General features: G+C 38.0%; 1 protein-coding gene across 1 annotated transcript; it reads left to right on the forward strand.

The window, feature by feature from the left end:
* Positions 1-3,585: 3,585 nt before the first annotated feature.
* On the forward strand, positions 3,586-17,930 carry LOC133156714 (paired box protein Pax-6-like). The gene is made up of 11 exons (XM_061282630.1): positions 3,586-3,598; positions 6,974-7,027; positions 10,747-10,877; positions 11,037-11,252; positions 12,262-12,415; positions 13,865-14,023; positions 14,667-14,749; positions 15,003-15,153; positions 15,650-15,759; positions 16,039-16,183; positions 17,785-17,930. The coding sequence occupies exons 1-11, from the start codon at positions 3,586-3,588 to the stop codon at positions 17,868-17,870; spliced, it is 1,302 nt and encodes a 433-aa protein (XP_061138614.1). The 3' UTR covers positions 17,871-17,930.
* Positions 17,931-20,063: the final 2,133 nt, after the last annotated feature.

Consider the following 20,063-nt stretch of genomic DNA (forward strand, 5'->3'; position numbering starts at 1 on the left):
GCAGGCGGAGGGCGGGGCATGGTGGAAGATGACGGCACGCCTTCAAAACAATGTCATACCAACACGGAATTGCCTTCCAACCATAATACACTGGTGTGCGCGTGCGTGCCCGCGCCCACCCGCAAAGGTTGGAGTACAGTAATCCCTCGTTTTTCGCTGGAGTTACGTTCCAAAAAGAACCCGTGATCGGTGAAATCCGTGAAGTAGAAACCTTTATTTCATTACCATTATTATTCTTTGGTTTCAATTCAAAACCAGTTTTCAGGCCCAAGCATTTGTTTATCAAAGAGAAGTAAATGCTTTCTTACAAATAACTACAGTAAAATAATCATTTAAATCCTCAATACGAAGTACGTGCTGTAAAGTAGGACAAATTGTGACTCACGTGTATTTCACTGCGCCTTTGACTGTGCCGCGAAGCAATCTAAGTTGTTCTGTTTCCCCCAAGGTCGTAAAAGACCCCCTGCTATGCTTTGACCAGCAGCCAGGGGTTCAGCCCCATCCTGACCAATCTCACCCCCCACGCTCCTTTCTCTCAATAAATACAACTCTAACATTTTGGTGCCGTGACCCGGACCCCTCGTACCCACTGCTGGTGGACGGAGGAGGACGTGCCGCGTTGTCGACAAGCCAGCGTCCATTAGGAGGACCTGGAAAAGAAAGACCTGGGAAGAAGTGCCTTTCCTGGACCAATCCCAACTCCATCATAGGTGACCAGTACCTCTCCCGAACCAGTCCCATCTCCATCGGAGGTGACCAGTGCCTCTCCTGGACCAATCCAATCTCCATCAGAGGCGACATGTGCCTCTCCTGGACCAGTTAAAGCTCCATCAGAGGAGACCTGCGCTTCTCCTGAACCAATCCTGCCACAAAAGAAAACCAATAAGTGCGACAAGATACAAGTCATCAAAGGCAAAGCAGCAAAGACACGTCACGCGACATTGGCGACCACGTAGAGACTCAGTCCGTGATTGGCAATTTACAAGATTAAAAACATATATTATTTAGATTGATTTATTATTACATGAATGTAGTTATTCAGAATAACTTCACATAACAGCGTATACTGACTGCTTGAAGATATGCCGTTATCCACTTGAATAAAGTTATTTGGTGAAATGAATGAAATGCTTAGAAACAAATAGAAAAATGCAAAACTATTTCAGTAAGAGTGCAAGCAAATTTTAGGTGTAATATGCGCTTTCGGCACACTTCAAACTGTCTCGCTCATAATATGTCATTCATAAGTCTTGTTTTCTGAATATAGAATAAAGACAACTACTTCTGGACCTAATTGTAGGAAAATATAAACTCTTAAATCATTCATTACATGTTTTTCAATCGTCAGTGCTTATTTCCACAAATTAAAAGTTATTTGCCATAAGATTCTAAACTGTGCAATAGGTCTTACAGACTCTTTAATGGCTGGCCAGCCAAGAGATGCAGTAAATTTCACTAATGACTTTCCAATGGTCTTTAATTCTCCATTTAGGAGGAAAGGAAATGTCAGGGCCGATGGAAAGGTTAATGTGACTTTCACCCACTAATAAACATCGGAGAACAATGAAATTAAAAGCATTACTTTATTTGCTGGTCACACATCAGCCCATACATTTACACATTGATAGCGCAGTAACTTTACAATTAGATATTTAATTTTAAATTAAATTAGTGAAGTTAATGAAACAGTTTTGTAGAGCGAGGGAGGGTGGGATACTCAAAGGAAGAGAATAATTTAGTTTGGTCCAGAAATAACATTCCTTTCATTTAAATGTTTCGCTGGCTAAAAACTAATAGGAAATCTTTGCCTGAAAATGAGAACGATTATTGGAAAATAACTGCCAACTGATTAAGGTTACATTACTTTGTAAATCTTTTTTTTTCTGCATAAACCAATTAAAAGATACATATTGAAGCAAGATACAGATCTGTTTTGGGGTAAAAAGTTCCTAAACAAATTTCAGGGGAATGCTGACCTCAAGAGCATTGGTTAGATTTGTGGCCACATGATTTTTTGTAGTGCAATGTCAAGCATAATATGCCAACAAATTAATGTTAGATCAGATAAAAAATACATAAAGGAGCGTGGGGAAAAAAAGTAAGACTAGCATGAAAACACAATAAAACCATGCTGTCTGTCTGTTTGTTTAGCAGGGTGGTTTGACATCCCACAATATTTTTTATTAGGAGGCATGCAAGCTTTTGCTTCGTCCTCTCCAACGTTTTACAGTTTTTATTGTTTTGACGTAGTCGTCAACTCAAAATCCACATTTTCAAAACAGTAAACGTGTGTGATTAAATTAACAATGTAACCAATGGTTTAGAAACCAAGGTTGCCAACCTACTAACTCATTAATTGCATACTTTTTGTAGTATCTGAGCAGCAGCAAAGTTGCAGATACAAGCGCACTCCTTCGGCACAAATTGATGCTGTGGTGACTAGAATGTTTGTTCAACCGCACTTCTGCTATCTCTGATTGCTTGGTTCATTTGGTGTATCATTTAAAGCAAGTTTTGGTTGTGTTCTGTATATAATTTGTAAGGTTTGTAATTTTTTTTCCCCCAGCAAAGGTCAAATATATTTGTTTATTTTCAGTATTTTAATTAAAATGTTTGTACTCCTTCTGCTCTTCATATGATTTTTCCACCGTCAACATGCCTTTAGTCTAGGGGCCAAAATGTTTGTTTCAACCACTAGATGTCGCTGTAGTCATTCAGAGGGGCCAAATACTATGGACATTCAAGCATTTTACACAATGTCCCAATGTCAACATTTTATTAGGATTTGGATTATTTGGAACCTTTTTCTGTGCAGAACCAGCGCCTGCACCCACCTCAATACTCAGAGGGCACATGCAGGGCGCTTGCAAAGAGGGCGTTACCCAGTCCAAGGGGTAACAGCAAGCCCATGATACCACTGACTGGCCCAGTAAGGTTTCTCGGTTTAATAACCTCAAGTAAATAAGCAAAAAATATATTGATATTATGGACACTGCCTAGGTCTGTATTTATCATATAGTCATAAGTATGAATAGTCACGGATTCCTTATTCAACAACACAAAACATTTTACTATCAATCAACAACCAGTTGAACTGGCCACCCTCTCCATCTGCCCATCACAAACTGGCCACAACAAAGAATGTTTACAGTGCACCTTGGAACTTTTGTGAAGCAAAGTGACCCAGTAAGCAAGGCACGAGTGTACGTGTGCATGTGTGAGAGAGAGGACGAGCAAAAGAGAGGGAGAGAGAGAGAGAGATGTATATGTGTGACACTGTCTCTTGTTCTCGCACTCCCTCTCTCTGTCTCGCTCACAAATACAAACTGAGACACCCACAGAACCATTCACTAATGAACTCACCACTATTCAAATGTTCCCTCCCCCTCTTAGCTATTGCTCACCTCTCAGTACCCCCTCCTTCTAAGCAGTCCCCTTACCCTCCCACCCTACCTCCCACCCTTTTTCCTCCCGACTCTGTCTATCTCTGCACTTGTCTCTTCAGTCAAGGAGAAACTAATTGGAAGAAAGAATAAGAAGGAGCGGTTGAAAATTTAAGCGAATTAAAAGTTTACTTCTTACAGAATGCCGCAAAAAGGTAGGCCATGACATTCATGCTTTTATTTGCTTCTTATTTCATCTTTCTTCATCTATTGCCAATATACACCTGTCAGAGACTGGACTTGAAAGTTACTCGAAATGTTGAACCTTATTGAGAGGGGATTTGAAGATGATAACATAGATGTTACAAAATTTGCATTAGTAGCACAATTGAAACTGCAGATTTGGAGGACCCAATCGCAAAACATGCTTTCTGCTTGATAGAAACTTCTCTTTCTCTTGATTTTCACCTCCATTTATATTTGGCTATATGAAGAAACCGTCAATAAAACTTTAAATAACATCTCAGTTTAAATAAATTGCCTGTTTTATTCGTACTCGGAACTTACCAAAAGTGTCAAAAGATGCCAACTTGACATTCTTTAATTATAATGAATAATCTATAGTCCTTTTGCGTCGAGTTTTGTTTGCAACTTCTTTTACAGAACAATGCTCCTCTGCAAAATGACAAACTGTAATGGTCTGCATTCGATTGTTCTAGGGTCATTTTGGAAGATTTTTCTCAATACCTCAAACACAGAATAATTTGACCGATTTGGGAAGAGAGTAATTTTTTTGTCACAGCTCTCGTACTGTTGTCACAGTTGTCATTCCGACTAAAGCTTTTTTTATTCTTTTGAAATCTGTTCCAAAATATTTGGAAACAATTTATGTAAAACAGCTGGGCTTGATTAAATTTTCAATGAACTTATTGATGACTCAAATCAATCAATTCATCAGGGAGGAATAACACCGTCCCAGATCTGAATTTCTACAAAATCCCACTTAATTTTTGGTTGCACACAATTAAAATGTTTTTAACTAACACATATTGTTCATTTTTGAAGAGCCACATTTTACGTTTAAGTCATTCAATTAGCCTTTATCCCCCCACCCCAATATATATATATATATATACATATATATATATTTCAATTATGCAATTTCAATATGCAATATATATATATATATATATATTGCATATTGAAATTGCAAGTCTTAACTGTGATTTTTTTTGTTTTGTTATATATATATATATATATATATATATATACTCTGAACATGGGTGAAAATGCACTCTATATGTTCAGCGGAAAAACACTGCTCACGATACACCACTTGCACAGACGCGTCTGAATGCACGCGGGAATACCTGAGCCACATTAGATTACAGCCCGTGACGAAATAAACACATTTTTATGATGGTGGCTTTCTCTTGAGTTATTCTTTTTCAAAGAATAATTGTATATAGGCTCCTCAATGTGTTGGGTGCTTATTTTATGTCTGTTGCGTTCCTTTTTGTTATACGCGTTCTACAGCGACTCGTGCCATTCCAAATAATCTATTAGACATCTAATATAGATAATCTAGACTGCAGTTTCTAAAAAAATTTTTTTTAAAAAAGCGTTAATATTTTCTGAAGCACCCAAGAACTAAATACAATGCGTTGTCAAGGTGAACCGAGTGCTTTCACACTTCTGCCGACAGATGAGGTAGGCTATTAACAAAATTAAAAGCAAAAAAATGACTATGAACTATGTTTAAAGCACAGGCGAACTGCCGCTATCCATCCAAAAACCTATATTGTGCTCAAATACAATATATGAGATTTTGTATTTGTTTTGCTGTGTTTGAAAGCAAAGTTTGGAGCGAGTCAAAATGTATTTTTCTCAGATTATTATTATTATTATTATTATTAGTAGTAGTAGTAGTAGTAGTAGTAGTAGTAGTATTATTCACCCTTCCAAACTACTTATGTTCACGAGCGTCGCGGGCGTGCTGGAGTTTATCTCCTGGGCTGCAGGCGGGGACATCCTGAACTGGTCGCCAGCCAATCGCATTGCACATATAGCACACCTACGGAACATTTTGCAGCGGTATTATTATTATTAATTATTATTATTATTATGTTGTTGTTGTTGTTGTTGTTATTATTGTTAATTTATGTCGCGTTAGTAGTTCTTGTCGCAGCAGGAATAGTGAAGTATTGTTGTGAAAGAGAAATAAATATATTCCCCGCTGTCCCTTCTCTTCAATATATATAATAAGCGGCTGAATGAAACGTTTAAATTTGTCATCGGTGTGTTAAACTGAACTCCATTATAGGCAGCGACACTGGTCAAACTGGGCTCCTGCCGCGGTTTTGTACTGCTGTTTTTTAACGAGCCGCAACTAACGAGGCAAAGACCGCAAAAATCCCGGGGACACACAAAGGCAGCTGCGGAGCTCCGGCTTCTTTGCCCGGACTCTTTGTCCTCTTTCACAGGGTGGAAGGTGCAGCCGAGTCGGGACAAGGTGCCCAGAGCCGGCCTCTGTTCGCGCTGCTGCCCGTGTATGGAGCTGCTTCATGATCATTATGCAGTTCGTTAATGAGAAGAGAAGCTTTGAAGTCATTCAAGTCCTTCTCAAACCAAGCAGAGCGCTTTAGTTGAGGATTTGGATGAATGACATCAACGGTGTGATCATCATAGCATGTCAGTCAGTTTCAATACATTAATGGCATAAAGGAAAGATTTTGCTAAGTTCAAGGCAGCACAAAATCGAAACAACTAAACAGAGCAATTTATGGCGTTATCGTTGATGTTTTGACAACAATGAATTGTCTACTAATTTTGCAGCAGGCTATGTTGAGACACATGGAGTTGCAAGAGGAAGCAAAGAAACAGATTTGTATTGAATAGGCCAGGTATTATTATTATGATTATTATCATTATTATTATTATTATTATTATTATTATGTTCCTCTGCTTACCAGTTTGGTTAGAAGAGCTGTGGTGGATTCAACAATTGCAGACATACAACGTTTAACAAACAAACAAAAACAAAACAAAGTACACCCAAGGCTCAACCACAATGACTACAGTCCCTTTGAAAAGCACGATTTTTAAAAATCACTTTCTCGGAAACCAGAATAATATTTTATCTATGGTTGGATTCTTGTTAATTAAATTATTTGTATACACAAAAAAAAATGTTTGTTAGACTTTGACCAGTATGTATTAATTTTTGCAACACTAAATATTAAATCTCATCTCAGCTGCAACCTAAATGTTTGGAGAGAAGAGTTTTTAATGTTTCCCAGCTCGCTGCTTTGGAATCACTTTTCTAATACATGCTATGCTGTTAAAACATGATCTGTGATTTTAGTGAAATATATTCAAAATGTTTATTATTTCTGAAGTGGTATTTCTCTTCTCATATACACAAGTTTGGAGTCACTTCGAAATGTCCTTATTTTTTAAATAAAATTGCTATTTTTTTCTGTATCTGGCCCCGGGGCCTTGAGTTTGACACCTGTGTCTTAGATGAATCATACGTGCCAATGTACACGCTCTCCATGATAACATGATAAAAATGTTATTTGTTTGGACAGATTACAGAAGTCAAACAAGCTGGGAGACCGGAGTTGCCTCCATGATGCAAAACAGTGAGTTCATCTATATTATCATTGCCTCCTTTGAACCTATTGTTGAACTAATTATAATTTTATAAAATAGTATGTTGACTCTTTTAATAAAACATGAATTGAGCTTTTGTTTGCACACGATGTCAGATATTTAAATTTGTGAGCTCGGTGTTTAGTATCAGTAGATGTAATGGCATTTATTCTTATTAATGTTGGCATTTATAATGAGACATTTTATGACGTATTTTCTGCGTGAAATGACATTGTGACTATAATTGACGATACACTGGCATGTGACAAAAGAAATATGGGTCAGATCATTCAATTACCCACTTTTGCTCTCCGATATTGATGAATATGACTCTTTTGTGTTGTGATAGTGCTCCATTGCTGTTGGTTTCTGTTCCCCTTTCTCCAAAATCTTTGTTGTTCTCCGATATATTTTTTAAGAGTTTAGCACAAAATAAGCCATGTTTAGACCTCAGTCAACTTGTCAATAAACACCTTTAGAGTTGTAGTCATCCTATCACATTTATACTAACTTACTAATTTACACTCTCTCTCTCCATCTATCTATCTATCTCTCCATCTATCTATCTCTCCATCTATCTATCTCTCCATCTATCTCTATCTCCATCTATCTATCTCTCCATCTATCTATCTCTCCATCTATCTATCTCTCCATCTATCTATGTCTCCATCTCTCCATCTATCTATGTCTCCATCTATCCATCTATCTATGTCTCCATCTATCCATCTATCTATGTCTCCATCTATCCATCTATCTATGTCTCCATCTATCCATCTATCTATGTCTCCATCCATCCATCCCTCCATCCCTCCATCCCTCCCTCCCTCCCTCCCTCCCTCCATCCCTCCATCCCTCCATCCCTCCATCCCTCCATCCATCCATCCATCCATCCATCCATCCATCCATCCATCCATCCATCCATCTATCTATCTATCTATCTATCTATCTATCTATCTATCTATCTATCTATCTATCTATCTATCTATCTATCTATCTATCTATCTATCTATCTATCTATCTATCTATCTATCTATCTATCTATCCATCCATCCATCCATCCATCCATCCATCCATCCATCCATCCATCCATCTATCTATCTATCTATCTATCTATCTATCTATCTATCTATCTATCTATCTATCTATCTATCTATCTATCTATCTATCTATCTATCTATCTATCTATCTATCTATCCATCCATCCATCCATCCATCCATCCATCCATCCATCCATCCATCCATCCATCCATCCATCCATCCATCCATCCATCCATCCATCCATCCATCCATCCATCCATCCATCCATCCATCTATCTATCTATCTATCTATCTATCTATCTATCTATCTATCTATCTATCTATCTATCTATCTATCTATCTATCCATCAAAAAGCCCTTCAACTCTATCCACTGGGAATAATTACAAAACACATTTTAACTCGAATGAATCTAAATTGCCGTTCAACTTCAATGAGTTGATTCAAAATGAAACCTGCTGCACTCTCAGGGCCAGGGCCTCATTTGGTCTGTGTGCAGGATGGTTTGCATGCGTGTGGGTGTATGAGGACCCACACAGGCTTATGTTTTTGAATGGGTGGGTGTTTTTGCTGGGGGGGGGGGGTGTTTGGGAGGTAGGAATAGACAGATTCGCAAAGGGAGTGCAGCCAAATTGACGCCATATGTCTGTCTATTAATTGTATGTCAGTAAGCAAAAAGGGCTGCTCCTCTGGGAAATGAAACTGTGATTAAGATTTGTGCTAGAAGATGATCACACTTTTAACACAGTGTAAACATGCTGTGTGAGGCAGCAAGGTTAGACTGAGGAATGACCCACCTCAGAAAAGTTAATCAATGATTTAGGGGCCACAGTTGAGAGAAATGTAGCATGTTAAACAGACGGAAAATTCGGAGATATTTCACGAACAACAATGGCATGATAATTTTGAAAAAAAAATGTTAACGATATTTTCAACACAGGGCATTATGCCTAAAATTGATTAAGGAAAAACATTTCAACATCAATTCTGGGCTGTTAATGATACACAACTTACACATTTTGTGAGGTTTAAAGCAATCATTTAGTGCGAAGGTTTCATAAACGTGAACTGAAAATCATACTTTTTATGCCACACTCATCTGCTCTTAAAGGCTATTTCGAAAAAGCAAATATATACGCGACACACTAAAAAGCTGAATTGTTTTTAAGCTTTTATGATGTTTATGGTTTAATTAATATAATATAATAATATAAAATTATTGACAATGAAGTTTACGTGCCGGATTTCCATGCAGAGAATGTCAATTCAGTTGCCACTCAGTGGTTGTGTACACGTGAGAGGAGAGGATTTATATGTGCCGTGTGATTGACGGCCGGCCAGTCCATGGTGTCACCTGGAATAACATTGAACCCCCTACCTCAGATGGATGGACAGTATAGAGTTTTCGTGAAGCCTCACTTGACAGCTGCTCGTGTACATGAACAGTTCATGTGCGTTCTGGCCGATGAATAATAATTTATTAATGCACTATGAAGAGCTTCCTAAATCTGCAATATGCTTTCTCCCACTAAGCTATTAACTGACAATAGACAATTGATTAATTGTACAGTAAATCCCTACTTAACCTGCCCCGTGTCGCAACACAATTCCACACTGTGTTGCAGAGTGGCAGACAGAGGATTAAGCTTCATCCATACAATTTGACTTCCTTCCTGTTTTGGTTGAGAATTCAACTCAATAATGGATGCCATATTCAAGGTTGGGGTTGAAGGAGGTTGGGAGAATTAAGTGGACCAAAGGTGAGAAGAAATATAACAAGGTTACCGAGTATACAGTAAAAGGTGCAATAAAATGAAATACTGGACTCCGAACAGCTTTCCAAGACAGTGTCTCCACACAGGCACAGGGAGAACATACTAACTCCACACATGGAGGGCCGGAGATGGAATCGAACCCGCAACCAACCTCTGAACTGTGAGGCAGACGTCACCCCAGCTTCTTGCTGTGATTTGTTTGGCAACGTTCCATAGAGCCCTCTGTACTCCCGGTCGTCACTGTCAATAATGATGAACGTCCTGAGGAAAGAAAGAAATACATTAGTACATTAATACATGTACATTAAATACATTTAATCAATTAATTGAACATCTGAAGTGTAACCAATTTCTGCATGCACAACAGTTTGGGTTGAGGCGGGAATATAGTATTGAAACAGTTACTTGTTGGAGCAGATTAAAGGCTCACTTGACAAAGGCAATAATGTTGGTGCGGTCTTTCTGGATCTAAAAATAAAAAGGATTCGAAATGGTGGACCAATATATTTTACAGGAAAAGTTACAGCAATTTCAGCTGTCTTCTGAAGCTTTGTGGTTTGGGTCTTTTTTAGAGGGGAGGGAGCAGTACATAAGAGTCAGTGGTGTCAAATCGACTTGTTCAAATAACATTGGTGTCCCATAGTGTAGAGTATCATCAATAAAACCAGGCAGCATTTGCAGTGCATTAAAAAGGCATTTCATTTTGTGAAAGGCAACGGGATAATTAAAAGCAACACAAATGTGCAACAATGGACTAAGCTTTGATTTATCCGCTCTAAGCTACAGTACATGCATGACTTGCATTTGTGTGATCAGTTGTGGCAAACTGTAGTTAGAAAAAGTCATCAAAGTTGTACTCCAGTAAATTCTTCTTCTTTTTTTTTCTCGCAAGTGTAGGTCACAGCGGAGTAAACCAGCTTGGAGGTGTGTTTGTGAATGGGAGACCTTTGCCTGATTCCACGAGGCAGAAGATTGTGGAGCTGGCCCACAGCGGCGCTCGACCATGTGACATTTCGAGAATTTTGCAGGTACAGTGGTAACATACTGTTCGTGTGTATTGTGCTATCAAGCCTTTTATTTTGTTACAAAAATTTCACTGACATAAACAAATAGGTTGTTTTGTTTTATTCATTTTGCTTACTTTTATTCAGCAAACTTTGAATGTGTTATATTTGTATCTTATCCAGGTATCCAATGGCTGCGTGAGTAAGATCTTGGGCCGATATTACGAGACAGGTTCTATTCGTCCTCGAGCAATTGGAGGAAGTAAACCCAGAGTGGCCACTCCAGAAGTTGTAGGCAAAATTGCTCTGTACAAGAGAGAATGTCCGTCTATCTTTGCCTGGGAAATCAGAGACAGGCTGCTGGCAGAGGAAGCCTGTACTAATGACAACATACCGAGTGTAAGGATTTATTTTTCCACATTGTTGATGACAGACATAGCTTATCAAACTTGAATATTTATTTCAATATTTACCATATTCATATCACTTAAAAGTGACTTGTCTTCCATTCGAGCCGAGAGCTTTTTTGTCGATATTCCAGTGGCACTTGTTGACTGCATAATGTCTGTGACTATTTTAACTATGTAACTATCTCTGTGACAAGTTTTATACAAATCAGACTAAACTTTCAACACACCTTTGCATGACAGTACCTTGAATTGGCCCATGTTGTGGCTTAGACTCAAGTGGATCATTTTCGAGTGATACATTTGTATAATATGTAATGGCAAACATTTTTTATATAGAGAATGATATATTGGTTATATTTTGTAAAACTATACTGTTGCTAATAAGTGGGCGGATCAATCTAAATATCAATAAAGTGAATACCAAGACTGTTTCAGTATTGGATGGATACTAGCGTTTTTAAGTGAAGGCTTTGGGTATTATTTAATTTTATACACTTTTATTATAATTGTCTTATTCTATTTTCTCATCACGATACTTTCCAACATTTGTTTTTGTACTGGATTTTGTATTTGTTGTGAACTGATAATCTTGAACAACTTAAACAAAAAATAAATACAGAGGGGATACCTTTTATTATATTTTTTAATAATAGTTTTGGAACAACACTTTGTTCAGTAAATGTAAAATATATCAGACAATGACGATGTATGGGGAAAAAAGAAAAAGAGTAGGATTTTATATTAACCAAAAACTTTGTCTTGACTTTTAACATGATAATAATAAAAAGGCAAACATGGCAAAACACTTACAGGTAATGAAAGCCATTTTAGAATTAGCAATTCGATAAAGCAATGATTTTAATTTTTGTAAAGTATCGGTATCAATATCGGGATTAAATACTGCCCTGTGTTTAATTGGTATTGGATCGATGCCAAAATAGTATCGCTCACCATCACTAATAAGCGTTATTAATGGAACCACTTTGTTTTTTCATCAGGTTTCCTCAATAAATCGAGTACTCAGGAACCTGGCCAGTGACAAGCAGCAACTTGTAAATGAGGGCGTTTTTGAAAAGCTAAAAATGCTCAATGGACAAGCTACCTGGGTGGGGCGCACCGGGTGGTACCCTGGGTCGACGCTCACTATCACAGGTAAGAGACTGACTCTTGGGTCATATAAGCTTGCTAAGATACTCCAGTCACTCAAAGTGCAAAGCAGGCCATGAATAGAAGTATATGATTGGTACCGGCGCACAACGTCTAGAGAGACTGGAAAGAATGTATGTAATAGTTATTTGAATGTTACGTCAGGCCCGTTCTCAGCTCTTCAATTGTGTTTATGTCACGTTAGCATACCTATCGTTTAGCCTGTTGTTGCTCGTTCATGTCTGTTCTTGGTGTTGGATTTTGTCGAATAAATTTCCCCCAAAATGCGATTTATACTCCGGAGCGACTTATATATGTTTTTTTTCACTGTTTTGGCCATTTTATGGCTGATGCGACTTGTACTCCGGAGCGACTTATAGTCCGAAAAATACGGTATTTGTTTGACAGTCTCCCTTGTCTCTTTTTTTTTTTTTACCTAGCCTTCCAGGTCGTGTTAAATGTAACTTTTAGTAAATTATGCGTGTCACTGAAAAATGTATAGGTGCAGGTAAATTAATCTCAGACAAAGGCATTTTCCTAATGAGTTTTGACTCCATCCATTTAACCACCAATTTGTTCAACTTTCCATTAAATACGCATCATTTTACCCCTTAAGGTCTTGTCATTCCAAAAAACCCTAAATCTTAATTTTGGGAGACATTTTGTGAAAACACATCACATATACATCCACTAAACAGACATGTTGGAGCTTGAATTGTTGGCGCTCCTTTGCTTCCACCAAAGAGGCCAAATTGCTGTGGGAGCATGCTTGTAACCTTCTGCTCCTCCTCTACCAGCTGCACTTTGGGACTCAAACAGTGGGATAAAGTCATCAGTCTATAGTATGTCTGTGCCATTGTGTGTAGATGTGTGTGTATCGGGGAGAAAATAGGTGGTGTCTTGCGCCATTTGTGTCTGTTTCTGCCTGACTGACTGTGACACTGAGCAATGGCTTTATTCTCTTTTGCATTCACTTGTCTGCTGGGAATCATGAATAATTAGGCTAGGACCACAAATAACATGGGTTCCACAGGGAGCTCAAGTCAAGCTCCAATCTGTTTAGAAATTACATGGTGACCACCTGAACTGCTCTTATTCCTCAATCCCTTGAATAATATATTTTCTGAGAAGAACCTAAAAATCCAAGACTTCTTTTATTTTTGGTATTAAACCAAGTACAATGAAAACTCTGATGTGAAAGAAAATTGTTGCATTTGGTGTGTTCAGAATTCAATATTTTGCGATACAAAATGATGGACTTCGAAAGAAAGTGACTTAAAACTGAAAGAATATGAAAGCATAAGAATGTGGGTAACATTAAATAAGGGGGAATTTGTTCACTCTACTATTCATCAGATGGATAGGGTGAAAAAAGACAACATGTATTCTCTTTTTCCAGATCATGCAGTACAATACAAGTGGGAAGTTTAATGCAATTGACATTCTTGTTTTCAGAAAATATGTGTTCGCAAGCAGAAGGAGCGGAAAACACAATATCAGCTAGTTCCAACAGTGAAGACTCAGAGGAGACTCAAATGAGGCTTCAGCTGAAGAGGAAACTGCAGAGAAACAGAACATCCTTCACCCAAGACCAAATAGAAGCACTTGAAAAAGGTGTGCAGCAATGCACCAATTTTTAATTGTCACCTCTTTTTAGAAATGGTAAACCTGGAATATTCAAACGCTGTGTTACAAAATAGTGGCATAAAAAACATACAAGTGCTTTAAAGCAAACTTTCATTGTCATTGACAGTACTTCATGGTGTTTTCTTCCACTTGGAAAAGGAATAAGACAAATAAAACTGAATTCACACTTTCATACCCAAAGTTGAGCCACCCCATTAGAATTTTTTAGAAATCAGATATTAATCAACCATATAATTCCACCATTCAATTGAATAAAATCTGTTCAGGACTGCAAGTGAATATGTATAATTTTACATCATACAACTTTAGTGGCTTATTTTTGGTACAACAAACAGTAAATGTGAAAAACGTCCATACAATTAGAATTCTATTTTAGCATTAAGAAGAATAACATTTTGGTTCCAGATGTTTGGCTTAAGATGTAGCAGTTTCAATAAATTAGTATATTTGCCTAAACTGAGACTAAACCAAAAAAAAAACCAATTAATTAAGGGCAGCAGTGAAATAATCTATGGCTAGATGGAAATCTCATATATATATATTTTAACAGTCCCGTTAAGATTCCATCAATATGACTACTATAGATTGATACGAAATGTTTTTGTTGCAGAATTTGAGCGAACTCACTATCCAGATGTGTTTGCCCGAGAACGTCTTGCCAACAAAATAGACCTGCCTGAAGCACGGATACAGGTATGCACTTTGGTTTGATTTTTAAATGGTAGAGAGCAATCATGGAATTGATCACACTGATCATTGCCAACTATCGCATTCACAATTAGTTTGGACAGCAGATTCTTGTGAAGAAAAAAAAAAAAACGTAAGATGTTACTGTAACGCCATTATTATTAAGGCCTACGCAAGGGTTACATTTTATTTGGACAATTTTAGGGGACAAATTCTCTTCACAACGGACTAAATAAAGTTATTTTTGCGTTATTTATAGGTTTGGTTTTCCAACAGAAGAGCAAAGTGGAGAAGAGAGGAAAAGTTGAGAAATCAACGCCGTCAGCTGTCCAACTCCTCCAACCATGTTCCCATCAGCAGCAGTTTTAACACCAGTGTTTACCAATCTTTACCCAAACCTGCTACACCAGGTACTAACAAAGACAAACACTACTGTATTTAGTTGTCTTGTTCTGTTGATGCTGTTTGATTGCTTGCCATTCAACCTGAACCATTTTTTCCTCCCCTTTCTAGTAATTAGTGTCGACAGTTTGAACAGTTTGAACATTTTGTCACCGCTATTCTTACATCATTTTCATTGTCATATCCTATAATATAGGAATATAGGGAAAAAACATATATAAGTCGCTCCGGAGTATAAGTCGCATTTTGGGGGAAAGATATAGGACCTATATTTTTATAACCCACAATGGTAAAACCTCCAAAATTAAAACTTGGATCCAACCATACATTCTCTGTACTGTTTCAACTCATTCAGGTTTCAGGTGAGTCGGAGTCTATTCCAACTAACCGTGGACTAGTTGAGTTAATTCCAGGACACACTGTTTGTTTTCATTAGTTTTGCTTTAAGTTTATAAACAATTTTGCTGATCCTCTCTTTTTAAACCCAAGTGTTTTGTATTTTAGTGTCCTTCTCATCAGGCTCTTTGTTGGGGAGGTCGGACTCAGTCCTGTCCTGCAGCTACGGCCTACCGTCCATGCCACACTTCAGTATGGCTGCCAGCCTGCCTATGCAAGTAAGATTATCAGTGTTGGTGTGGGTATGAATGGTTGTTCGTCTCTATGTGTGCCCTGCAACTAGTTCAGTGTAGTCTGCCTTTTCAGATGGGATAGTATCAAGAGGTTCGGTACCCCATACTCCCAAATCACCCCCAGAACTCCCCGAGGGAAACGGCCAAACGCCTTCTCCAAAACGCCAATACACTCGACCCCTGACCCTGAACACTGCATGTGTTCCTTGCTGTATTCTGCATCAAATTTGCATAAAGTTTGAGTGTATTAATTTGTACTTTCAGGCATCTTGTCAGACGTCTTACTCATGCATGCTGCCCGCCAGCTCAGGCGCACCAGTAAATGGAAGGAATTATGAGACCTACACTCCTCCACACATGCAACAGCACATGAACAACCAGCCATTGAATTCTTCTGCTACGTCAACAGGTAAAGTGCTGTTGAGAATTCAACCTCTGGAGTAGGTACATTAATTTACTGACCGCTAAGGGGGAATTTTGGAGCACGGTAAGAAGATTTAGGTGCACGCACAGCAAATTGACTTGCAAAGTATATATTCACATTCCGCTGCATTTTTGCTGCATTACTAAATACTTAAAGAAAATTTTAAAAAATTCAAAGAACTTTTTATTGTGCAATTGTGACAAAACATAAACCTTATGTAAAAGTTATACATGTTAAACACTAAAAAACGTTTGTCTGTCGATTATTAGGTATGTGCTCTGATTGGCAACCAGTCCATGATGGTTGAAACATTAGTAGGCAGTGATTAGTGATTTAGGCCTCGCTCACAAGGAATAAAAATCATTGGATTCGACGAGTCAACTCACACCTCACTCACACTGGGTGCGGAACAGTTGCGGTGCGGTTTTTCCGCGGAACACCGGCGCATTGCAACTCACACTGTTTGCTTTGGCCTAGAGAGTTAAGTTCAGCATTCGCTTTAAAGATATCTGGCGCCATCTAGCGTTGTGAATGGGTATAACGTCCAAACCCCGAATGTAAGACGACCCCCACTTCAGTCTTATTTCAATGCAAAAAACACGGTCTTATATTCGGGCCAATACGGTATTTCATGTGTAGCGTCTTTAAACTGTACTATACTCCATTCATGGCTATGACTGTGTACTAATCTCACAATTGCAACTGCACACAATTAATATGAATGCCTCAAATAATAAATCAAAAACAAGTGGTGAAATATTTCCATTACAATGACATTCCAACAACGCACAAGAACAATGCAGAATTGTTTTGTTTACCTAACGGCAGCCGTCCGAAAACTGTTTCCCTGACTGTGTGAGGCTTGAAGGACCAGCATAGAAACAAAAATATCACTCGCCACGTCAACGTGACCGCTTGTATGCCGAGTGAATTGATTAAAAAGGTAATAACACAGTGTCATAACGTGTCCTGACGTTGGTGAGCATTGTCCTAAAACATTTTCAATGAATAAAGTCATCTTATGCCAGTGTTATTGTGATTTTGGAACTTTAAAGTTAGTTTTTATTTTGTTTTGAGGTTTTTGTTGTAGTTTTAATTTTTGATTAGTTTTCCAAGTGGCTATGTTAGTTTTTAATCATTTTATATATATATTTTTTTTTAAATTACTCTAGTTTAATTTCAATATTAGTTTTCATTTTAATAAAATGCTTTTTTGCTTGTGCCCAACCCATCATGGTACACACCATGTGTTTTGAGACTGGGTGATGTTTAATAGTCCACAGACTTTGAATCACGATAAGTGCAATGCATAATGCCGCTTCTAAGGTTAGATGGTTGCATGCATGCACCCTAATTAAATAAATTAACCAAAGCTAGGAGGCCTTGATTGCCAACTTGTCAGCTTCTAAAGTGGATTTGTTGCTTAAATTCCCGTTGAGAAGTTTTAAACACGATTGTACATAATTTTTTATTTTTTTTAATAAATGAGGCACTTATCCAGTATTGTGTTTCCCTACAAGCTTAAACCACATGCAAACTACTTTAAGCAGTATTCTAATCACTATTCTGTTTACCTTCTTCTTTAGGTCTAATTTCTCCAGGAGTCTCAGTTCCAGTTCAAGTTCCAGGAAATGAAACAGACATGTCACAGTATTGGCCACGTCTGCAATGATGCCATTGATGTCAACGATGTTGCAGCACTTGTTCACTCAAATGTCATAAAGGACATTTCATTGAGACTACCACTCAGGATCAGATTGACTCTTTAAAAAAGTGAAACAACGTTTGAGTATATTGCCAGTTACTGTAAACCAGTACAGGATTAACAACAACAGATCTCACGATGTCACATTCATCAGCTGCCATTCAAAATGTGGTTCGGTGCTTGACGTCAAGTGATGTTTTTTTTTCTTTTGCTAACAAAGACACACTAATTGCCCTTGATATGTAAATAAACATTTTACAAAAAACTCAAGACGTGAACGGGAAAATTAACTGTAAATGTGTTTAATTGGAAGAGTTTGTTAGGAAAAAAAACATGTAATATGTGGAGAATTTTTTAAAACAATGACACGCTTGGTCATATGTGAGTGATTTTATAATTTGATCAAATCCTTAACGCTAAATTTGTGCAGGATAGGGGTGTCCACCTGTGCTCATGTTGAAACATTGTACCAAATGCACACAGACTGAATCACAAGCTCTTATAAATTGTGTCTTTGGTATGGATCTGTTTTTATGTCCACGTGTTAAGTATTTATCTTCCCCAGTGATTGGGGAAGATTCCCTTAATTAATTAATAAACTCACTTCAGGTACAATTATTGTTCCGTTTTTGAATTTCTACTTTAACATATTTTTGTAGACAAAGCAGCTAAGAGACAAAAAAACAAGCTCTGAGAACTTTCCAAAGACCTCAAAGACAAAATTAGGGCAATCACAAACCCTGCAGATTTTATTTGCGCGTTACCAAACGAAGAGCTTTTTTGCATGATAGTACATACCTAAGTGTAAGCCTTTAAAAATATCTATAAAGTAAAGCTTCTGTGCATTTAACGAGCTGTAATTTATGACGCTGACTGGCCTGATGACGCAGAGTTCAATTGCAGGCATTTTGTGATTTGATCGCCGATCATTTATTGGTGTCAACGGTGTCTCCGTGGACTGACTGGCCTCAAGCAACATGCTTCCAGTGGTGGACACATACGGAATACAAGGCACAAGGAATCTCGAGATAAATTTGTTGTCCAGCAGGTCACATCAGACAGATATGGTATGTAAAATGATTTTTTTTAACCCCCCTCCGATTCAAGTTAATATGGGAATGTCCAATGAATGTCAGCTTTCTATGGAGAAACATGTAATATTGTTAGGGTGTAATAAAATGCTTTTAAAATGTTTTATAATAGTCTGAAGGACATTGAGGGACTATGTGTATAAAATCCTCTACGTATATAAGTAAAGCTGCATTGCTTTGTGTGATATAAGAGGCCTGAAGACTATGTCCAGCCAGAGGACCACCACCCAAGAACCAGCACCTGGCAGACGCCCTGATGTCAAGTGGGGCAGGGCAGTGCAACTATCCCCGAAGAGAGAGGTGCCAAGTCCAACAATAGGCCCAAGGCCAGCTGGCAGCCCCACCCACCCCAAGGGAGGGGTGAAGCAACTGCAGTGCGGCATAATGGACAGAGGAAATAGGAGGAGGACGTCCTGAGAAATGACACATTTCACACCCCCCCCCCCAACTTGTATTTCTCCTGCACCCCTATCTCCCTGGAACTCCAATAATTGTGTATTACCAACCCCCAAAGAGAGGAAGAGTTGTACCAAGTTCAGACTTTCACAGATAAAAAAAAAAAAAAAAAAGACTTTCTAATTTAGATCAGCACTACACTACTCAGGTTATCTCATAAAAAACACCTACTGATTTTTGTTAATAATATAATGAAGCAGCAATGCTTGACATACCTTTAATCCATCCATCCATTTTCATTACCGCTGTTCAGGTTGCCAGATATATCAGCAATGCATGCCCACTATAAACAGAGAGACAGCAATGAAGCATTACAAAGCATTAACTAATCAAGGAGGAGATAATTGAATGTAAATGAATGACTGGAGTTGTTTAACTGGTTGAATAAAAAGAACAAATAAATGTTGTCAAACAGACATCACACCTCACACATGCTGCTTGTCTCTTCATAAAAACAATAACAATTTACATTTTGATTAAATATGATGGTTATGTTGACAATCTACATTCTAATTAAAACATTTGCATGTTAATCGTCACAGGATGGATTTGTGACAGGAAGGCATCTTGCCTTTTTGCGGGCAAATAAAGAGAAGGAATGATCTGTGAGATG

Source organism: Syngnathus typhle, linkage group LG7 (genome assembly GCF_033458585.1).
Source record: "Syngnathus typhle isolate RoL2023-S1 ecotype Sweden linkage group LG7, RoL_Styp_1.0, whole genome shotgun sequence".
Classification (NCBI taxonomy): Eukaryota; Metazoa; Chordata; class Actinopteri; order Syngnathiformes; family Syngnathidae; genus Syngnathus; species Syngnathus typhle.

Coding starts and splice junctions, on each gene's coding strand:
- LOC133156714 (XM_061282630.1), top strand. Junction 14,024..14,666: donor AATAGAAGCACTTGAAAAAG/GTGTGCAGCAAT, acceptor TTTTTGTTGCAG/AATTTGAGCGAACTCACTAT. Junction 14,750..15,002: donor TGCCTGAAGCACGGATACAG/GTATGCACTTTG, acceptor CGTTATTTATAG/GTTTGGTTTTCCAACAGAAG.